General features: G+C 33.2%; 3 protein-coding genes across 5 annotated transcripts; 2 read left to right on the plus strand and 1 right to left on the minus strand.

Moving 5' to 3' along the window:
• The first annotated feature begins 3,077 nt into the window (after positions 1–3,077).
• LOC148613057 (uncharacterized) lies at positions 3,078–5,603 on the plus strand. Its single transcript, XM_088595066.1, has 2 exons — positions 3,078–3,186; positions 3,563–5,603. The coding sequence occupies exons 1-2, from the start codon at positions 3,098–3,100 to the stop codon at positions 4,812–4,814; spliced, it is 1,341 nt and encodes a 446-aa protein (XP_088451192.1). The 5' UTR covers positions 3,078–3,097; the 3' UTR covers positions 4,815–5,603.
• A 4,638-nt stretch (positions 5,604–10,241) lies between these two features.
• Positions 10,242–14,835, minus strand: LOC148613058 (uncharacterized). The gene is made up of 6 exons (XM_088595064.1): positions 14,746–14,835; positions 14,365–14,414; positions 13,006–13,114; positions 12,558–12,703; positions 12,060–12,134; positions 10,242–10,984 (listed from the first exon to the last, which is right to left on the minus strand). Exons 1-6 carry the CDS (start codon positions 14,799–14,801, stop codon positions 10,317–10,319), a joined length of 1,104 nt encoding a protein of 367 aa, XP_088451190.1. The 5' UTR covers positions 14,802–14,835; the 3' UTR covers positions 10,242–10,316.
• Positions 14,653–21,815, plus strand: LOC148613059 (uncharacterized). 3 transcript variants are annotated; one of them, XM_088595068.1, is made up of 6 exons: positions 14,653–15,147; positions 15,816–15,874; positions 16,298–16,406; positions 18,190–18,245; positions 18,608–18,673; positions 21,521–21,815. In XM_088595068.1, the coding sequence occupies exons 1-6, from the start codon at positions 14,912–14,914 to the stop codon at positions 21,706–21,708; spliced, it is 714 nt and encodes a 237-aa protein (XP_088451194.1). In that variant the 5' UTR covers positions 14,653–14,911; the 3' UTR covers positions 21,709–21,815. The 3 variants fall into 3 exon arrangements, with proteins under 3 accessions (XP_088451194.1, XP_088451195.1, XP_088451193.1); XM_088595069.1 differs by having other exon boundaries at positions 14,656–15,147; positions 15,737–15,874; positions 21,436–21,815; XM_088595067.1 differs by having other exon boundaries at positions 14,669–15,147; positions 21,436–21,815.
• Positions 21,816–23,459: the final 1,644 nt, after the last annotated feature.

The raw sequence follows: 23,459 nt of genomic DNA on the forward strand, positions 1-23,459 counted from the left end.
ATTGATGATATTCCGGTAACAGAGTGACTGGCAATACAGCGTTTCCAAATCAAGCACAAATCAAAACAATGTCAATGAATCAAAACAGAGAGCCTTATCAGACAACTTGGTCTTAAGAATCACAGGCATTAATATCAAATCAATATGCAAATTCCCCCCTTTTTAAATAAGACTGTTAAATATTGACAATACAAGTACACACATTGCAGAACTTGTCATATTTTAAAAGACAGACCTGTATGAAATCTTTTCAAACAAGTTACAACACATTGTATAGCCTGAAAATGATATTTCATTATCATGTATGTATCATGTCACTAAATCTATAAAGTACAACTTCTAGTACAGTAAGGAGAAAACTATTTTATTCTGAGTTGGGGGGGGGGGTGCAGTTTTTTATTTTATTCTGAGTTGGGGGGGGGTGCAGTTTTTGGAAATGAAAATTATGGCCCTTAGATGGAAATAAATATTCTGGCCTAAAACCTCCTATGCTGAAAATAAATATATTTTATGACCTCAGTCAAGTTAGTTCATATACAGAAAAGGTATTAAATAATTCATTGCACAATATGGCAGAAAATGACCTGCAAAATTTCAAGAATAAATATTCTGTGTCCACAAAATTCGCAAGCGCCCTCAGAAGCAAATGATCACCCCATAACCCATTAAGTAAGTATTGATACATACCTGTAACTCATAATGCTATGCAGTGATTGAATCTTAGCTTGCAAATATCATTCTAATAACTAACCTTTATGTTTTGTCCAATCATCAGATAGATAATAAATTAAGAGCAAGCATAGGTTTAAAAGAGAATCTGATAAGCATGCCCTATATCATAAATGCTGCTCATGTCAAATATTGAGCCAGGCACTTTCTTTTTGTTTGGAATATGAGTTCTTATATTAGTTATTATAACTTTACATACTCCCGTAATGATAGAGTGTAGCCACTCATTTTATGTTTCTTCTTTGCATAATAAAATTTCCAATGGATATTAATATAAACTGTACCTAGTTTCAATTTTAATTCTAATTCTTAAATGTCAGACCCCTTATACTAGAAAAGTCATGTTAACTAAAAATGGTGAAAATCACTCAACTCCCACCCCAGGTCAGCCAACATACACCATTTTTCTTGATCAACCATGGTTAATTTGTAAAGCAACAATCCACAGAAATACAAAAGTCTAAATATAAATTTCTTGCAACGTCATAAACATGTTTGAATTTCTCACTAACAGTCAAATTTCACCACCAAATATCTTCATTATACATGTGTAACATACATAATAAAAACCTCAAACTGTGGGTCTATAATGAACATTTCAATCTTTACTCTATGTGGTGAATATAGAAACAATCATTTCATATTTTAATCAAAGAAACCCATATAAATCCTTGAAGAGAGGTTTCACATAGTGCAGTTTGATTTATCCACATACATGTAGTAACAATTCAATTCAAATTTGGCCAAGATCGAATTTTCTATCTTGTCTTTTTTTTTTTTGTAGAAAACTATATGTCTTGCTCTAAAAAATATGAATACAAACATATATACAAGATATAGTAAGACAATGATAGATACTACCTCCTTATTTCTTGCAAACTTAAATTCTGCTTTTTCATTTCAAATTTTATCCTTACTGCCCTCTTTTATAAACTAAGATGTATAAAATGTACTTCTTATTCATACCTTTTTGAAAAGCCAAGGGAAGGCCAGGATTTATAATTATTATTCTTTAATTACTATATCATGTCCTATAGGGGTGGTGAATTGACCTATATTGGGAATAAAAGGCCAGAGAAGATGCTACACCACTAAGGGAACAACAATTTGAAATTTATGGGAGGAGTGGACTTTGAAAACTTTTTCTACTTTTTTTGGTAACTATCTGTTATAAAATCTTGGTGAAAATATGTTGACCCGTATTGGAGTTATTGACTTTTTTTAGACATTTTTGCTGTTGTTTTATATTTTTTTTTGAAAAATCTTTTCCTTAAAAGATACAATACAGAATTCAAAAAAAGTTTGTATTTTTGTTTTTTAGGGTATCCTAAACAAAATTACTATTTGAATTTTTGATTGTTAAAAAACATTCACATAATTACTAAAAAAAGAACAGAAGGGTTGGACAGGCAAAAATTTGGTCAGGTGAGCAATTGATGCTCCTGGGAGCCTGTTGTTTTTCTTGCTACTTCAATCCTGACTTTTTCTTTGAAATCTGTTCCTAGCCCCACCCCCATTAAATACAAATACTTTATTGGCAACAGTCACAAAAGAAATATGGTTATGACCCAGTTACAACATATACATGTATGAAATAAAAACATTAATAACATTTTTTTTTACAAATGGACATGAAAAAACATGTTAAATCAAATATAAATTGGTATTTCTCTTAAGGATTGATTTCATGTATTCTGTCTCATGAAACAGTTTTAGAATATGGGGTTGAAAGGTGTCATTTTGAATCTGGTCAAATATGTACCTTAAGGGATAAAAAATTGCAATTGCACAGTCGCCTATACCTGCTAGATTTTGAGATGGGTTACCCAATTTTTATGAATTATATTAAGCCTGAATATATAGAATTCATACTTGACTTAATTATTCAATGTTTGAACTTTGTGGTTGTGTCAAGCTGTGCCCTGCAAAGCATTTCAATCCCTACAAAAATGAAGTACATGTACATGTACAATGTATTTATATTTTTTTTAATATAGAAAGAAGTTTTTTTTGAAGTGCAATACTGTACTCAGGTATTTTATGGAGCAAATCGTTATTTAAACTAACGTAAATTATATTTTTCAGGTTTTGGATATTGTGAAAAATATGTTGAAGTTTTTTCAAATGGAACAAAGATTAAAAAGAGCATGGTGTATTAAAAGCCCTGTTAGTCGTATTTCTAGAGCAACAGGTAATAACGACACAGGTCAATTTCAAATTTAGAAAGTTTATGTGATTCATACATAGTTGGAAATTAATGTTTATATAGTACAATATTGCCTCGATCTAGCAAGGAATATTTAAGTTATTATACCCCCTGCAAATAAAGTTATGGGGTATAAAAGAAATCACCCTGACTGCAACGACCATGCCCGCACTACAGCAAGCCTTGAAAGAGAAAGATATTGTTGTTTCAGTATCTACTGTGGCAAGAACAGTGAAACAACTGGGTTTCCGGTAATTTTATACACTACTTATGTTTACAATAAGACAGTAACATACTGACACATTAGCTGTAAAAAAGTACATGTAGTGCATCTATAAATACAAACCAGATATTTGATTTTAATTCTGATAGGTTTATAAAAATCATATAACCAAGTTTGTCATTTAGTTGATCATAATGCATGATCCAAAGATAAAATCTGTATATGAAATAGTACTTTGCAAGATTTGTAGTTCTTGATCTTTTTTAAAAATAAAAAGGGGGGGTTCAAGGCTTTTATTTTCTCATTCTTTTTTGGGCAAGGTTTTGCACAGATGTAAAAATTTTTCAATGTTTAATCATGGCAAGTTATACATGTACTTATCAAAATTTTATTTTCTTTGTCAGGTTCTACAAGAATGCATCTGAACGGAGATTCATTACAGAGCGTCCTGACATTGTGCAGTGGCGTCATACATACCTTCGCAAGATACGTAAGTTTAGGCAACAAGGCCGCAATATCGTATACTTGGATGAGTCTTGGCTGAATACAAATCATGTGATCAAGGGAGATTGGCTGGATGTTCCCAGTACCTCTATGTCAGTTTTTGAGCCACACTGTAAAGGCAGTTCTCGTAAAATACCTACGGGGAAAGGTACCAGATTGATAATACTTGATGCTGGTTACAAAGGTCAAGGCCTCATCCCTGGGTGTGGTCTGAACTTTGAATCTAAAACCAATAGTCAGGATTATCATGACGAGATGAATAAGGAGCACTTTACAGAGTGGTTCAAAGACACCCTCCTCCCAAGATTGCCCCCTCAGTCTGTGGTCGTAATGGACAATGCTCCGTATCACAGCCACTTGGATCCTGAATTTAGGGTGCCAACAAAAAGTGCCAAAAAGTCAGACATCTCGGCATGGCTGGAAAAGAACAATGTCCGTTACGATAAGAAAATGAACAAGGCTGAGTTAAGTGATCTTGTAAGTCAAAACAAGCCTCGTCCAAAGTATGTGATTGACGGCATTGCATCAGCTCATGGCCATGAGGTTTTAAGATTACCTCCTTATCATTGTGAGCTCAATCCAATCGAAATGGTTTGGTCTAACTTGAAAGGCTTTGTAGCTAGTAGAAATACTACCTGCAAAAAATCAGATTGTATAAAGCTTTTCAAGGAGGCCAAGTCCCATTTTGATGGTCAGACCTGGGACAGATATGAGAGTCACGTGATAAGGGAGTATGAGGAAAAGCTCTGGCAGATGGATGGACTCAGAGATGAGGACGTGCCACGCGTGGCTTTTACTGTTACGGACGATTCTGACACTGATGACAGCCAGAGGACTATTCCTTACTGTGTTTCAGAGGGGGAGGGCGATGACTTAGAAAATGACGATGACCTAGACGATATCTCTGATTTCATTGATCCAGCTGGTGAGGTTTTGTGCAACACCTGTGGCAATGCCGAGCCACCTAAGTCCATTCGGAAGGACAAACACATTGACTGGTTTCATTGTGATATGTGTGATCGGTGGGTGCATAACAGATGTAGCACAAAACCTGCCCTTGCAAGGAATGTATGTCTTCGGTGCTTCTCCATTCTTAACCACCGGGACCTCAGTCAACCACTGATTTTGCCACCAGAAGATATGGAACAATAATATCTTTCTTAAATTCAATAACCATGTTTTGTAAATGTACAAGATTATTTAGATTTAATTTATCAATTGATCAAAATACTTATTTTCATATCTTAAGCAATCTAAAAATAGCAATTTTTTATTCTATTTATTGCTTGAAAATAACAGTAATAATTTGGCACTAAGATAATCATGAATTAAAACTTTTTTTACATGTACATGTATGTATGACATGTGTTATTAAACCTCAAAGGCTCTTGTAGAGTGGACATGCTTGCAACTTTTGATTTGTGTACAACTCAACATGATTTTCCTCAGCACACATTTGTCTAATCTTCGGCTACTGCTTGAAAAGGGAAGATTTTTGGACAGTTGGTTTGATGAATACATTAGCCCATCTTGCACATAAGATTGAATTGTGATAAAAGCAAAATCTGTGATACAATTTCAACATCTGTGATAACTTTTCCTGTTAATAATTGAAATCGTGTTATTTGTTATAATTTAAATTTATTATATATACTATCATGTTTCATTGAATATATTGATAACCCTAATGTTTACAATGTTGTTTGATTCCTTGATAGTTTAAGGTACTACAGTTGATATAGATTTTATATTTACTAGAGGATTAATATATACATTTGTATGATAGCATTGAATTTGATTTGTTTACAATGCACAATTACTTAATATTGTTATTGGAATGAACTTGTACATGAACCTTATCATGCTGATATTGGAATTGTTAAATTATATTATAGTTGTTACATGTTGTGAAACTTATAATATACTATTTTTTTCTCTCCATGTCTTGACTCTTTGATTGAAAATTTGCAAGGTGTCCGCGAATAAAATAATGAATTAGATGTGTACAAAACTCAGGTGAATTTTAGTAAGCCTCATACTAAAATTGCATGTAAACCCTTTTTCTCAACCTACTTGTTTGTACCCAACAAAATGTCTCTACCCTCCTCTCCAAAGAAAAACAAAACTGATCTTTCTGCAATTGTTTTTGTCTGTTGAACACATATATTTGAAAACTTGAAATTGTGAAATGTGTAATACATATTTCCTATCTAAATAACAACAACAAAATGAGTCAAGGACAGTCACAACCGCACAAGAATAACAAGTATTACTTTGTCAAGGACTGGTATAATTAAATCAAACATTCAGAAATGTTAATTTGTAGACTTAAGCTGACAGAATAATGTGGCCATATTTTACTATTATATGTACTTGTAGAAAATGTGGAGTCAAATATTTGTCAATATTGTGTTTAATGGAGTTGCAAAATTATACATGTATGCATTAACAATGTACCATTTAATACACATCAATTCTCTACAGCACATAGTAGTGAATTTAGAATTCATACTGACAGAAGTAATTACATACAAGTCCAAGATCTGGTTTCTTACAACACAAAAAGTTCTATTTACCGAATTATCAAAGTACTTAAAAGCATTCTGATTTATCACAATATAGTTAGAAACTTGGTTAAAAAGTACACAGGTGAAAAGAAAATATGGACAGACTGTTGCAGTGAGTTTTGGTATATCTCGACAGTTCTATATTGAATCAAACACATATTAACTAACTTGAATAGAGTTGCTGTTGGGAATACACCTGTGTACCGAGATGGTGTACATTTTGTACTTCTATATAGTCCAATCCAAGGAAGATTACTGTGTAATAAATTTACATTTCCATGACCTTTTCAGTTGTGAATTCATTACACAATACAATACAGTGATAATGACAATAATGCGAGAGATTACTCAACGTCTCCTTAAGATTAAAATCCCTCAAAGTGCCTGTGTCCCTACAAATTCAAAGTGCCCTGATAAGGATTGTTATGAAGTATTCAGGGACTCTATATTGCTATCAGTATTGTACATGTATGTACATGCACATTGTATATACATTTATTGTCCCTGTCACATGTAAACATGTTTTTATATATTTTTTTTCTATCGTGGAAGCTTTTGCAAGGAATGCCATGTGTCATATACAAATTCCGCACTGTAAACTGTAAACTCTCCGGCTCTCGTGCTTAATGATCGAGTAATAACTCGATCACAATGTTTTAAATCCGACAAAAATACGTTGCATGTGAGTTGGTAACAAAAGAAAAATGTCTGAACCCAGGAGTCCTGGCTGTCTTACTTTAAATCCAGTTTAAAATTGCCTTAAATCGTAAATGATGCACAGAAACAATGTAAACTGACATGTCTAACTACTTAAAACCAGAACAGCATTGTGTAAAAGTGTCCAGCATATCAGCTTTTGTTTACATACAAAATGGCGGGAATTAATACGATTGTCACCGGAGATCTACGGGAACTTACGAACTTCCGTTGTAAACAATTCGTCCCGTAGAAACCAACATGGCGGATATTAGTATAGGATTTCCCCGTAAGGATTTGTTACGCATGATTAAGCTAATAAGCGACTTGTTTAGGGAGAAGCCGTTTGGCTAAACGAATGAGCAAGTCATTTAAGACAATTTAAACGACGGTAGGTGTCAATAAAGTCGTAGAAAATATTTTTATTCAAATTTTAACCGTATGTTATTTATGTGACGCCGAGTATAGGTACGTCTTATGTTTGATATTGCGGTAAATAATTTATTATGATGTTGTTTTCTTTTATAATAAATCGCACGGAGTTAGAAATGGTCGCATTCGATTCGGGGGTGGGGTGGGGGGGGGAGATGGGTCAGATTCATTGATTTACTGTTGGGGTTTAACGCCCGAGCAGCAATTTTTCAGCTATATTCTGACAATGAACATTAAATGGACGACACAATGAACATGAAATATTGATGAAATGTAAAACTGGATGGGACACAAAGATAAAATGGGTCGAAAAAGTTTGTCGAAATTGGCCACCATTGCCAATACTTACGACCTAAGATGGCGAATGAGGAAATGAATTTTGAAATGTGATCCCTGACCCCTCCTCCCTCGCCGTGTCAATTGCAACCATTCATAACTTCGTGCTATCTTAAATGGCGAATAAGGAAATAAATGTTTAAATGATATCTCTATCCCACCCCCACCCCCGCCGTGTCAATTGCAACCATTCCAAACTCTGTGCTACTTTAAATTGCGAATTAAGGATATGAATGTTGAAATGAGATCTCAGATACTCACCCTCCCCGTATTAATTGCACAATTCCAACCTCTGTGTGACCATTAATGACGAATAAGGGTATGAATGTTGGAATGAGATGTGTGACCTCTCCCGAGTCGATTACGACAATTCCCAATTCTGTGCGACCTTAAATGATGTATAAGAAAATGAATGTTGAAATGAGAATTCTGACCCCTCCCGAGGCGATTACGACCATTCACAATTACTTGCGACCTTAACTGGCGAATCATAGAAATGAATGTTGAAATGGAAATCTGATCCCTTCCGAGTTGAATGCAGTTATTCCCAAATCTGTGTTACCGTAAATGACAAATACGGAAATGAATGTTGAAATAAGATCTCTGATTCTCACCCTCCCCGTGTCAATTGCAATTATTACAAACTCTGTGCTACCTTATATGGCGAATAAGGAAATGGATTTTGAAATGTGATCCCTGACCCCTCCCGAGTCGATTACGACCATTCCCAACTGTGCGACCTTATTGATGAATAGGGGTATGAATGTTGAAATGACATTTCTGACCCCTCCCGAGTCGATTATGACCATTCCCAACTCTGTGCGACCTTAAATGACGAATAAGGAGATGAATGTTGAAATGAGATCTCTGACCTCTCCCGAGTCGATTACAGTGTACGACCGTTCCTCACTCTGTGCGACTAAAAATGGCGAATAAGAAATTGAATGTTGAAATGAGATTTCTGACTCCGCTTGATTCAATTGCGACTATTCCCAACTCTGTGCGACCTAAAATGGTGAATAAGGAAATGAATGTTTAAATGAGATCTCTGATCCTTCCCGAGTCGATTGCGACCATTTCAAACTCGTGTGATCTAAAATGGCGAATAAGGAAATAAATGTTGAAATGAGATATCTGACCCCTCCCGAGTCGATTGCGATTATACCCAACGTGTGCGACCTATATAAAAATAAGGAAATGAATGATTGTTGAAAAGAAAAAGGAGAGAACTTGAGCTGCGTAACTATTGTTCACCTTTTATTGATAGATGGAAGCATGTAGCGACGAAATTCAGCACATTGGGTAACTACTAGTGATGAAAACACCGGACGTATTTGAGCCAATTGAAACATACCAGCGACTTCTAATTAAGATAATATTGTCAGTAAGAAATATGATTGAAATATTTTCAAAATTCTTCCTACAACGTGGAAATTAGGTTTGATTCTCATTTGCATTTACGAAGTGTACAAAAATGAAACTGACACGATGCTGTTTTTAAGCTCCCGATTTTACATGCACAAATCATCATATTGATGATTTCTCTAGCCATAAGTATACTGTTGATAATATAACCATTTACGTTCCCTTCAGGAGAGTATAATTAGACACTAGCTTAAATTGTGACAGCCAAATCTATTGTCCTGCAATGAATTTACTGGGTTTCATGAACCATCTTAAGTTGTGTATATTCTAAAATTCTTTAATACTCAAATACATATAAATGATTTGTTAAATTTAATGACCAAACAAGGACCTACAACATAAGCATCCATTCATATTAGAAAACAAATCCTGCACTACAAAAAATGAAATGATATCCGTTACAAGCATTTGTTATGCCCTTGTAGTAGTATTTGTAAATACGCTTTGTTATTGATTATTATATAGTTCTTAAAGGAATCAAAAGACCGCTTTGCATTACGTTGGGTTCTTATTAAAAGAAATGCACTCACGCAAACAAAAATAAATATTATGTAGTTCAATGACGTTTTGTAAAATGTAAAAGGCTTTGCCTAATTCGAAATTTTTAAACATAGAATCGAAAGTACCGATAGCTTACGATTAGCTCATGACGTCACTAAGTCGGTTGGTTACTATCAGACGATCTTTCTAATTTTGAAAAAAAAATTTATTAATTTCTTCTCCTTTTTTTGGGGGGGGATTTAACGTAAAAGTCGACTTCTAGAGCACACATTGCTTAAATTTTCTAAAATGAGAAATTAAGCTAGAATATGATTTTTTTTAGGCCAACAACTTTTCAGACAAAATTTCAATGCAGTTCCGGATTTCCCAAGTAAAAAGGTTTATGCTGCAGATCAACGGGTAAACAAAAAATCTTCACTAAATATTTCGTTGGTTTGTTTTTCTCATTAAGATGATAAAAAAAATAAAAAATGCCATGCTTTCAGTTGTACCAAAACCATTTAGAGAAAGGTTTAAAGAAGTGTTTTCTTGTCATTCCGGACCCAGCAAAAATTGCTTATAAAAGATAACTATGCATCCCGGGCAATGCAAGGTATGGATCACGAATTTGAAGAATGGAAGATTGAAATTCGGAAAATTTAATCAATTAATACATTGTACCATTTATTTTTAGCATAACAAATAAATTAACAGTCTACTAATTACTATTATCAATACGACTAAAGTCAAGTGATTTGGACCTTTTCCCACCTTGAACTTTTCCTACATACTTTAGAGAGTCATCATGTCCACAAGATCTGGACAAGTAAGAGCTATCCTTTATGCTTAACTTAGCATGACCAAGATGTGAATGTCCAAGAACATTAAGGTTAATTGTGTTTAAAACATTATACGGATTACTTGAATAGTTTGTCTTAATGAGTTTCTGATACGAGTTGTAGAACTTTTCGGTATTTTCGGTTGACTCATCATTGCCAATATGAACATCGACTTGATAGGATTTTGAATTGTAAGCACACGTACCGGATTGGAGATAACTAGTCTTATTTGTTTTGTTGCTTTGGTCACTCCTCGAGCTTGGAGAACTGCTTATAACCTCTAAATAATCATTGTTTGGTACATCTTGAAGTTGAAGATTCACCATGGTTCTTTCATCCACGACTTCATAATCTCGATCACTGGTGTCTGAGTTGACAACATTTTCTTGTGTCATATTAAGACCTACATTTTGTCCCTGGATGATTGTAACTCTTTTCTTTACTGACATTTTGTATTTGTAAAACACGATTCCCAAACATACCAGAAGGACAAGTACTATTCCCGAAAAAGCGTAATAAGCCACCATATTCACTTGGTTGAGGTTATCTGTAAACATAATATATTGTCGTTATTCTTTTCTTATTTCTTCGAAAATGGTCCAGTGTTGTAAATATCAATGACATAATTTCAGATCTCAAGACAGTTAAACTGGTACATGACATTAGTTTTGTAAATTTCTGTGATCCTATAGCAAACAAAGTCAAATTAGTATGTGCCCTCATTTACTTTATGACTTTTCCCAACTGAAGACAAATACATAACGGTGTTTTAAGGTTAAATTAATGAAATAAGTTTCAAAATTTGAAGTGATAAAGTTTGTTTGTGAGTAATTATTGATTTTGGTAAATAGTTCTTTGGGCCGATGTGACAGCTGATTTACTGATTATAACGTAATAGCATGCAAATGCTATTTAATCACCACAGGTTTATTCACGCTGCAATGGAAGACGGAGGTTTAGCGCGCTGTGAAATCTAGATTGAATCAACCATTTCATTTGAAATGCCTGTACCAAGTCAGGACCATTGTGGTACAGTGTGTTCCGGTGATGTAGTATCTGTTTTGATAGATTTATCTTAGACTTGACTTGACTTAATTATGGATAGAATTAGTGTTCTGTAATGATGTATAAGATGAAAAAAGAAAGTATCGTCTATCACTATTCTTTTTTTTTTTATTCATTGGAAGCTTGAGCTTGTATTACTAAGGTGTTGTTTTATTTTATCATAGACTATCAAAACAGTAAAAGAGGTTATATAAGAATCCCCTGTATATCTCTATGTGTGATTTTCTGTTTGTCTGTCCGTTTGTCTTTCCATGTTTCTTTTAGGTGGAAAGCCGCTCGGGGATTTTTTGATTGATGGAAAACTCATTTTAAATGTAAACATGCAAAAGAGAATATAGTTATTGTCCGCCTAAAAATTTAATATAAGGGTTTTGTTTGAGCTTGGTTCACAATATTTTTAGACATCATTACGATCTTTCGAGGTTTTTGACAGAGGACACACTTTATAGGAAAAAAATAACCCGCATTTTAGTCCTGTTAAAGACGAAAGGTTCCTAAATAGTTCGCATTACTATGTATTTATATGTACAGTGTTCTCTTGAATAAGTAATATTTACCATTAGATTTGGTCAACACAGTATTTATAGAAGTTTGTAGATTTTCTTGACTCGAAGTCGTTGCTATTGTAGACACTACAATGTATGATGTTTTATTATAATAAATGTAATATAAAACAACTTACTATAGAGTGAAAAATAAAACAAAGTCCAGCACAAGTTCAATTATTGTAAATATATGTCAATGACAAGAAGTTAAGACTTTTGCGTTTTTTTTATTTGTCAACTGGTTCTTAAACGGAACAGATATATATATTGATTTTTATACTTGTTTTATTAAAGATCTGAACTATGAATTTGTTTTTGTATTTTTGTTAAGGTGTTTCATTTTTCCATTATCAACATGATTACTGTTTCATACGACTTGTTTTTAACAGCTCTTCGAGTACGTTTTATTTAAGATTTGACTCTAGAATTAATGGAAATATTGTGATCATGGCATGATATTGCCCACTTAAAAAAAAAAACTGGTTACTTAAATTTCTTGAAATATGTTACCTCTTTCCGATGAGTGCCTAATGAAGGTATTTTCTGTAGTGAGTTTGAATGATTCAGTTGACTGTGCGTAACTTGTATAGTAGCTTGAAGACAACGTTTGGATTCGGTAGGTAGTAACGTCAATACAGCCATGTATATGGTGACATCTGTCAGTTACAAGTACAATTCAGAGGAACAATCGTTTAAACAAAATTCAACGTCGAAAGAACAACAACAATTTAACAAAAACTGAATTACAAAGGCACGTTGATAACAGAAAAGAAAAACCCTGATTTTACCAACAACAAGATAAATCCTAGTCCTATCAATGAAATAAAATATTGTTCTTAATATTTCTATAGTTCTTTAAGCGGATAAGGTAAATGACATTGATATTCCCTTTATCGCTCTAATCTCTTTAAATGAAAAAGAGAGTCTACTGGTTGGTGCACCTATCTTAGTAACTTACAGTTGATTTTCCGAACATTTACAATCACCGCGACATTTATCTCCAAACGTGTTCTTTTTACAAGGTGCACATATCTTTCCAAAATCTGTAGTAAACCCAGAGGCACAGCCTAGAGAGAATATATGTACCCAAGATATAATAAATGTCGTATGTAGTCCAGTAAACGCATAACTGACATAGACAATAATGTTATACAAAGTAAAAATTTACAGAGTTTTAACCTCAATTACTCCTAACAACTGATGTAAAAAAAGGGGTAATCACAAAATGACGAAATTGATACACTCAAAACTTAAAATTATATAGTCCATGAAATAAATGGCAATATATAGTCAAAAGTTGGAAACAATCGCAATGGTCTTGACTTTGAACAGGTATTTCTGATGGAAATGCTTAGTTCCCAGATGACAGTCATTATGAAAAGTGAAACCAAAATTAAAACTGAAGACTAAAGATGAAAACATCAATAATTTATTAAAAGTATAAACAATTTAGTCATAGTGGGAGTCGTCAACAAAACAAGGGGAATTAATTAAGCATTAGTTTTATTTATCTAGGAATCTGTTATATTTATGTTTTAAAAACATAAGTTGAATATTGGTTAGCACTGATTGTAGTGGCAACGAATATCCGATTGATCTGACTGATATATCAATAGATTCAACTTTTTCACCAGGATTAGACATCGAAGTCAGCCTCATATTTTGATCTGCACTTAGAGATCGATGACAAAGGATAACTATTAACCAAACTTAACGACAAACTTGAAAACTTTTCATTCAGAATTGTCCTTTCATTTGTGGCAACATTCCGTCAGCACACGCGTATGTAGTTTTCATATCACAACTCATACGTTATACCAGAGCTTGCCATAACTACGCAGAAATTTTTTTTTATCGCGCTAGACTTCTAAGTCCGAGTTGCACATTTATTATTTTTACTTTTATGTATTATTTAAGATACTTTATGTTCTTTGTCGTTTTTGTCTGTTCTGCACGGCTGGTCTTTGTCCCTGGATTACATTCTTTTGATTTCCGCTAGAATCTTGGTTTCGTTGATTACTGTTACAATACAAAACATACCAGTTTTAGATATTGTAAATTTCGATGTGCTGTATACGTGTTTCAAGGAATAACCTCTTATCAGCATCATTAAAATCAAATACAAAGGAAGATCAAAATAATAGTAGTATACAAGAAACATGATGATGTAAGTCTTTGTGCACTACCAGTAAATGTTTGATATCCATAACAATTATCAAGACAAGCAAAGTAACCATAATATCTCTGACTGAATATCACGTTGAACATACATTTTGCTTATTTTCTCACAAATGTTGTAATTTGTTAAAATACTTACGATAACATTGTCCATTTCTCTCTTCGAAGTCAGCACAACAAGCATAAGCTCTGTAATTTAATGTATCCACTAAATATAAAAGCCTGGTAGTTAACGTTGTACTTGTTGTTCGATAACTTCTGATATGCCTTTTATGTGCATTTTTGTTTTATTTTTCAGACTACTACTACCATGAAAACAAATTTAACAAAATATTGATAATCATTCTCCAGACAAGAGAAATTTATACGGTAAGCGGTTAAAACAGTCTGGTAAATACGTAAAGGAAACAAAGAACAAACCTATGAACACAATATATAGGGTTAAAAGGTAATAAGATTGGGGCTATGTCGAATAAATTGAGATGCATAAATCTAATTTATGTACACTGCGTAAACTCACCCAGTCTTTGTAAAGCAGGTCTTGTTTACTGGCTGAAAAAGATTCACATTCATCATTCACTATTCTTTATGCATTTATTTTCTAATTATTTAATTCAAGGAAATAATAGCATGGTGTTATATTCCCCCGGATGTAATCAATTGACAAACCAAGTATTTTCATTCCGATGTCTATAAGGACGGAACCGCCACACTCTTGCTTTATTGCGTATTCTACACGGACGATTATTAGTTCGACCAATGGCATATTCATTCAAAGGAAACACTGCATCATTTATGTACTTTACATCTATACCATATGCATGAGAAATTATAGAAATTATATCTTTTCCATATATAATTTTACTTTTTGTTCAATTATGTTTATAAATCGCACGTTGAACCAGGGATTGAATTGTAAAAGGTAAGAGTATTGATCAAAGCATAAGAAAACGGCATATAAAGCATCTGTGTTATGGTTTTCATTCATTAATATTTATTTTGGGAATATCGTCATAAGTAGAAGTGTATGTTCCACGTGTTTGCTCGTGTAATATATACGCTAAAAAGGGTTTAATTACAGGTTTGTCATTCAGTAACCCCCTAATTGTATATCAAAGCTTTTTCGTCTTTGTCGTTGTCCCTGAAGTCTTGGCGGTAATATTACATTTGAACTAGTTACACTGAAATTAAATTGTACGCTAACGTTTGGTAGCGTTCTGTTGTATGTGTCCATGCACTTATGATGATTTCAGTTTTATACTTCAAAATATATTTAAAACATTTTTCTAAGCAGTTCTGGTTTAAGGAACTTTAATACTTTAATACATTTATTGAAATATACTATTAACAGTTTCAAAAGGAAGGAAACTTTAAGTTGAACCCAGAATTTTTGCCGTGGAGAAACTTCTTGGTTTTTTTTTTACATTTATACAATGGCGATTGAGCCTTTTGTTCGGACGTTCAACATGTTAGATCTGTTTGGTTGTTTATTTATGTTTATATTTATACAGTGACTATGGAACAGCGGCCCTTTGCTCGGACTTTCAGCGTGTTAGTTCTATTTGTTTATTTCTGTTTATATTTATACAGTAGCGATGGAACACCGACCTGTTGTTCGGATTTTCAGCGTGTTAGTTCTGTTTGTTTCCGTAAGTTATAAAGGTGCAGTTAAATTTTAAATGCCAAAGCATTTACACAAGAACCATTAGGAACACGTTTTCTTTTCGTAACTTTTGAAAAGAAAATATTATTAAAAATGTCATTTTTATAAGGCACGATTTACATTATATATTAAATAATTTAAATTTCTTTCATTTCGATAAAACTCCTTTTCTAGTTCGGAGCATTTTTTTACTGAAGGCCGTAAATCAATAACAATAAAAAATGTTAATGAAGTTTATTATTTTCTTTGACTTTAATTGTATTTACATAAGAATCATATCTGGATTAATAGATAAATTATGCTGTACAACATGAATAGGGGTTCCACTGCCAAGGTTTGTTATATTGATATGATATTTTCCGTTTTCTTTTCTGCTTATTGTTTACGAATTGTGTTTCTTTCTCTGTAGCATGTTCACGTGGATACACTTCTGAAAGTGGCTCAAAGTGCAGACCGTGTTCTATGAGTATGTTTGGTGACAGATGTCGTTCTCAATGTAACTGCATGATATACCAAAGGTAAAGTTTTTACAACATAACGTACACATTTAATCAAAAAGGTTGGAACGATAGATGGAAGTATATGCTTTGATCAAAAAATGTATCCAAAATGACTTCACTCAACGAACGAGCAACAAAATACAAACAAATAATAATAAAGGACACACAGAGAAAAGATAACAAAACTCCCTCGTGAATAAATATAACACAGAAGGAAGAGGAGTTTGATCGTAAAAGGTCGTGACATATGTAATGTGAATTCCTTGTCGTTGAAGTTTTTTAAATGGCACCAATAAAAAGAGAAGTTTGAGAAAACATCGGGTCATACTGATGGTCTTCTCATTAGCTAAAGTAAAACCAAGGAGTATTCATAATTATTTCAAATCAAGACCAATGAAACAGGTAAAAAATATCGGTTACAAAACAAAAGTGTTAAAAAATGACAATTGATAGACATCAGAATCCAAGCACATGACCAAACTTTAACACAGGAAACAGACACGATCTAAATACATAATGTAGCGGACATAATGGAATATAATGTCATATGAAAACTGAAGAAGAAATGTAAAAAAAATGGATATGGCGGAGAGACAACAACACCAACAGAATGAAAAATGTCAACCCAAGGCATGAGATCACACACACAACTAAAGCATCAGCAATATGAACTCCCAAAATTTGCAACAAAAGCAGAATTAAAAACACGAAAACATGGTGAAATATAGAAACATAAGATGAATGACATAGCTTTGTTTGATATCTTAATATCTGATTTGCCAGTTTGGGGATATTAGTCTTAATTTATGGGTTTTAGTTAAACCACTCAAAGGGAAGTAACTCTATACAAACATTTTTAGACATTCCAGAGCATTTTATCAATGTTCGATTTTTTTTTGTCTGTATCTCTTAAAACCATTCGGATGATTGTGATTATTGTATAACACAAAGTTCTTCAATGTTTAACGTAAATTTATCATTTAAAAAATAAGTATCATAGATAAGTATAGTTTTCTCCTACACTAATATGCCTAACTTTATTAAACTTATTAAACTATTCTCTCAAAAACTGAAAAAAACATTCTTAAAACGGTCTCAATACGAAGGTTTTCGAGTACTGAGAAGATACTTTAATTCGTGGATAACAATTTTCGTGGATTTGGAATAACTCACTTATTTGTTGGTTTTTTGTTGGTAACCAAGGGAACAAAGATTTTAGCAGAAATAAAAAGAATGTAATCCAGGGACAACGACTAGAAATGGAAAACAGACAAAGACAACAAAGAACATAAAATAACCACAATAATACATACAAAGTAACAATAGTAAATGAGCAACTCAGATTCCACTAAAAACTGTGATCATGGATCAGGCGAACAGGTAGGGTTAGCGTCCTCTGCTTTTCTAGAAACACCCACCGAGTTGCTCATAAAGAGTCAAGTCCAATGTAGACAAAGGAGGTAGGGAAAACGATGACATGTTGAACAAAATAGTTTTCATGGTGTAGATGGGTACATGGTTTAAACATATGCAACCTACAAATCAATGAAAAAAATCTTTCCGTTTGAAACCAAATGAGGCGGTTTGTCCTACCCATGAAAACCACGAAAATTGGCACTAATACTTGAATAACTTCTGTTATGCAAAATGAAATCAGGAGTACCAGTTTGTCCTGTTATACAGTACTTTCTTTTGTGGGGTTCAGCCAAAAACCACAAAACGAAGACTAATGACCACAAACTGGCAAATGGGTCATCAAGAAATATTAAAGATTGACGGAAAGATATATATTTCGTTACAGATGTCACCATGTCATTGGTTGCATTAACGAGAACATATCAACATCAATCCATCAAGGTTTGTGATTCTACCAGTCAGAACATTGGTGTTATTTGAGTGTATATCGCAAATTGCAATGACACCAAGCCTACACACAAATTCCTTTAAAATAATGCGATAAGTCCAACCACGATGTCATCAAATCATTACACTGGAGCTTAACCTATTGAGGACAGTTCTAGATAAAGGGTAATTACAAAATTAATGAACTGATTATCTCTATACAATAGTCAAAAGGAATGGCCAACACAACAAAAAGCAATATCATTGCAAAAACCAGGTAGTTGGAAGCTACAGCACTTTCTAATGAATATGGTGGGCTTAACATGTTACTTCGCGTACTTAACTTATTTGCCTCATTTCAAATGATTTTTTTACAGTCACACCAAATCAAACCGAGTGGAATGAGACGTTTTCTACACCATTTCCAGTGAAACCGAACAATGGTATTCTGAGCAATTCTATTTTGTTTACTTTATAGCTATTTCATGTTCTTCGCTGTTTGTATCTATTTTCTGTATCTTGTCATTATCATTAGACTTTGTTAGTTTGATTAACTTCTTAATCTAATTCCTTTGATCATGATTTTTCTTTCAACAAAGAACACACTTTGATAAATATAAAACGAATTTTAATTCGTTCAATTACTTTTTGATTACAAATAAAAGGTCTGTAGTCTTTGTAATCCAAACAAAGCCAAAACTGTTGTTCTGGTAGATTTGTTGGCGGTATACACAGTAGATTCCAAAAATGAATTACAAATTCTACTCAGATTCCTTATAGTATGTCTTGGCTTTACAATGGTACCAAGAAAGTTGCGGTTACATGTGCATTTAGGGTTTAGGGATAAACAATGAAAAAAATATAACCCTACCCGCCGAAAAATTGCTTAAATTGACATATTTTTCAATATCAAAACCCCTAGAGTATTTATGCTTCAGTAAAAAATGGCTTATTTGGTATTTTCTATTTAGCATTATCACAATTTAGACTTCTGGGCTTCTTATGATTAATTTTGGCAGTTTTCGTTGTCAGAATTTATCGAAAAATGCCAAAAAAATGGGATTTTCGAATTTTCCGTGAAAAGTCAATTTCGACTCAAGAAGTTATTTTTTAATAAAACGTCTCAAATATGGCGACAAATTGATTCGATTATGGGAGGTATGAAGGCACTAAAAATCACCATGAAGTTGATAAGTGGGGTCGGGGGGGGGGTGGTTGCACGGAGGACCCTCCCAGCCCTTGGAAAACAAATTTCTCCGAAAGGTCCTTTCGATAGGTTTAAAGTACCGTAAAGCACGCTCCATAAATTGGAATTAAAACTTAAAATTCTTATGTATGCTGTGGAGTATCATGAAAGAAAATGGATCAAACGAGAACAGGAAGACATTTATTCACTGTCAGAGTGGGTAGAAGCTGTGAGGTCTTCATTTTTGAAACTTATTAGAATTTTTAGTAGATCAATGAGTATCAATGCTACATGAGTTTTCAAAGACCGCGATGTAGCAAAAACAGTGTCTACTATACATGACAAATACGTTGCTGTACCAGCAGACAAATCCTAAAAACAACATTGGCTTTGTCTTGCCTGCAAAACGAATTAGCTCCAATGCTTATTATCGGAGATAGCAGTAATATGATCTACTAGTATACTGCAACCACACTCTCCAAAATAGAGACAGTGGAAACACATTAATCCGTGCTATCCACCTCTCTACTAAAGACAGTGATTGTGAAGTCCAAAAAGTCAACAGAAATTTATACAAATAACGCTTCATAGCTGGATCTGCAAATTGCACCACCCAACCTCTTTCAACAAATTGTCTTTATCCTAAGTCGAGAGTGACCGTCTTACCTAACGCATCTATTCTATTGCAGTTTCAATTAAGTTAGTGTGCGTTTTTATTAAGTTGTAAGTATTATACTGAAAGAAAAACATTATACATTGTAATATTCTAGAAACCAACGACGGTACATCTAATTACAGGTACATATATCTTGCTACAAATTCCTCATACTTCGTAAAAAACCGATTCTAAATCATCATCCAAATATACGCAAGAAGATGTTTTCAAAATGCTGAATTGTTTTATCGACAAAGTATTTGTCAAGTGTGGTGGAGGTATTCTAACTGGAATAAATTGTGTTTCCTTTCTCGCTGACCTATTCCATCACCCTTATGAGGCTGACTTTACAATTGATCTAATCCAAAAGAAAAGAATTAGACTTTTGTACCGGGTTGTGTTGCTACAAGATTGAAAATCTCACTACAGAATTTTTCGTCATCATATACTCGGTGTATCAATCTGCACCATGATAACTGATTTGTTCACTTTGTCATAGTTCTCATGTCATAATTCGTGAATCCCTGTTGTTGATTCTTTGAAATATAAGGATGCTTCCCCTACCGGTGCACCTTTTCCATGTTTCCAGTTTTAAGTGAAGTCCGATTTTACTCATTTACTTTTGTTTTTTTTTGTACGTATTATTTTGGTCATTTCATATTCTTTATTGTTTGTGTCAATTTTCGTTCTCACTGGATAGCATTCATTTGATTTTTGTTAGAATCTTGATTTCCTTATATACTCTTATATCGTTTCCTAAGGTTCATACCCTTTATTCAGAAGCACGTTTTTCAATTAACTTATATGTACAGTGTACACATTTATTGTTATATTTATTTTGTTTTATGACACAGTTTGCTTCACCTTTAAATAAGTAGCATAAACGTTCGGATAAGAACATTCAACTCCACATACCGATTCAAGTAGCACAGTAAGCTAGCAAAGTCTATATGAACAACAGTATTTTCTTTTGTATTATCGGTGCTGAATTTATGTTAATATATTTGGCTTTATGTTCTTTTTATGTCCAATGTATTCATTTTTGGATCTTGAAGTACCCAAGCGTTTGGTCACGATGCTGATGGTGATAAGTTAATACTTGTAACACGTGTACAGCATACCGAAATTTGCCATATTCATGACTGGCATTTTTGTACTAGTGAATGGGTTTTCATTATTGAGAAAACAGTCAAGAATTGCTCTCAAATGTTTCGCAGCACTCTGTTGTGGAACAATCGACTTCTCTAAATTCAAGTCCCGAATCCATCCCTGCAACAGATCATGTAATCAGAATTAGTTTCTTATTGGTTGAATAGTTCAGGAAATGTATACATAACATTATCATATTTTTCTCTTCTTTGTAGTTCAGCATGGAGGTGCCATCATAATATATATGTTAGCAGTTCCTTCACTTATTGTTTTGGTGTTTATCGTAGCGGCTATTTTCAGATGTTATTGCTGTAATATTTCGACAAAGAAACGTGGAAATGGTTATCCTTACACTTTCAATAATAGAAGCTACGAAAATCCCAACGAAACAAGTCAAGACCCACCATCCGATAACTTGGATCGTCACGGGAGACGAAATTTTGAACATTATCCAGAGTTTGGATTTAATGCCATTTAGCTTGTATTAATAACAATAGACTGACCACCTGATCACAGAAATATGTTTCCATGAAACATCGAAACGAGTATAATAAAAGTGCGATATTTTTTTATATAAATATACGATTTTTTCTTAGTGGTTTTCTCATTGAAAATGACGTTTCTTAAATGGTTACGGAGAACTTTAGGTGATAAAAAAACATTTTAGATGAGTTCAGAATTAAGTTTTTCAATTAGATTTACTCTTAAAAATTGGAAATTAATATAATAAAGAAACTGAAGAGTCATAAAACTACACTAGAACTAATATGGCCACTATGAAAGCGGGGAGAATTTGCTAGTCATAAATCCTGGTTCAACCCACTATTGCATTTTGAAATGACTGTGCAAACTCGAGAAAATAGAGGTTATTTTCATATTTCTGGTTTATTCTTGACTTTGCCAGTTCATGAATTATTTGATGTGTCCCTCCAATTTGTGATTATAAGTTCGGTAATTTTGTTTTATAGTTCCTGAATTTCGTATAATATGCGATTTTTGTTGTTGTGGACACTTTATTTACATATGGAGTTATTGACTGAGGCGAAGGATTTAGATATATAAAGAAGAGAATTGACGAAGCTTAGAAAAGACCGGGGACACCAAAACCCCTAATACACTTAACAAACAACACTTACAATGTAAACACAAAAAATGTAAAAGATCAAAAATTAAATATAAAAAAAAAACAAAAAAACCAAATACAAAACAAAAAACAAACAAACAAGAACTAAAACAAGCGAACCTCCTTTGAAACTAGAAATTTAAAAGAGCTATATGTAAATCTCGCTTATTCATTTCAAAATGGGCAGACAGCGTGATCATTATATACCTCCAAATTTTCAATCGGGATATAAAAAGAAGTGAACATCAATCACACATGTTCCTACTGCTTTTTACAAGACAACCGCGTGCTACTAGTTGGTGGACAAGATGGTAACTTGTCTTCATAACTGATTTTAAGCTTCAAAGTATACAGTTAAAGATAATAATTCAATGTTAAGCTAATTTGATTGTTTCTAATTAATATACACTTGACTTTTTTATGACAATTGCCGGTCTTGATTTATTTGGATACTGACAATACGTAGTTGCCAGACATGTTATAATGACGGTGGAAAAAAATGGAATGACGAATTTTAAAGCATGAACATTTTATTCCTGTCCTGGCAGTTTAACTGTCAGTTGTTTATGTTTTTTTTGTATAGAAAATCAGCGTTTGTTCAGCAATATTTGGAAAAAGCAAATTTATTTTTTACAGACAATAACATGCTGGAGGAGATTGAATGTTACTATTTGTGTGTAAATGTATTTTTGATATCACAGGAAAAAATAAGGGTATAACGAAATAAAACTGTATGTCCATCTGTTCGTTCGTCTTACTCGTCTTAAAGAATATTTTTTTGTAAGAATAACGGTCCCAAATCGCTCAAGGGATTCTGATGACATTTTGTAGGAATGTTTGACATCATATATAGATGTATATTAATTAAGGGATCTAGATATTTTTGGAGTACTCTAAAGGGGGATAATCCAATATAAATATTTTAAGTAATCATCATTAATGCAACTTCTCCATAACAGCTAGATGGTAATCCGACTTAATTTTGGTTCATATTAGCGCTTTGATTTTAATATTAAATCCGAAGACACTTTGCCTTTGACTTGAATTAGGTACCTATCCTGTAACACCAGTTACTCTTGATTTTGTTCAATACTGAATTTTAAGCATATGCATATT

The sequence above is a fragment of the Perna viridis genome, chromosome 7, assembly GCF_037379345.1.
Source record: "Perna viridis isolate PV_CMFRI_1.1 ecotype Kerala chromosome 7, ASM3737934v1, whole genome shotgun sequence".
Taxonomy (NCBI): Eukaryota; Metazoa; Mollusca; class Bivalvia; order Mytilida; family Mytilidae; genus Perna; species Perna viridis.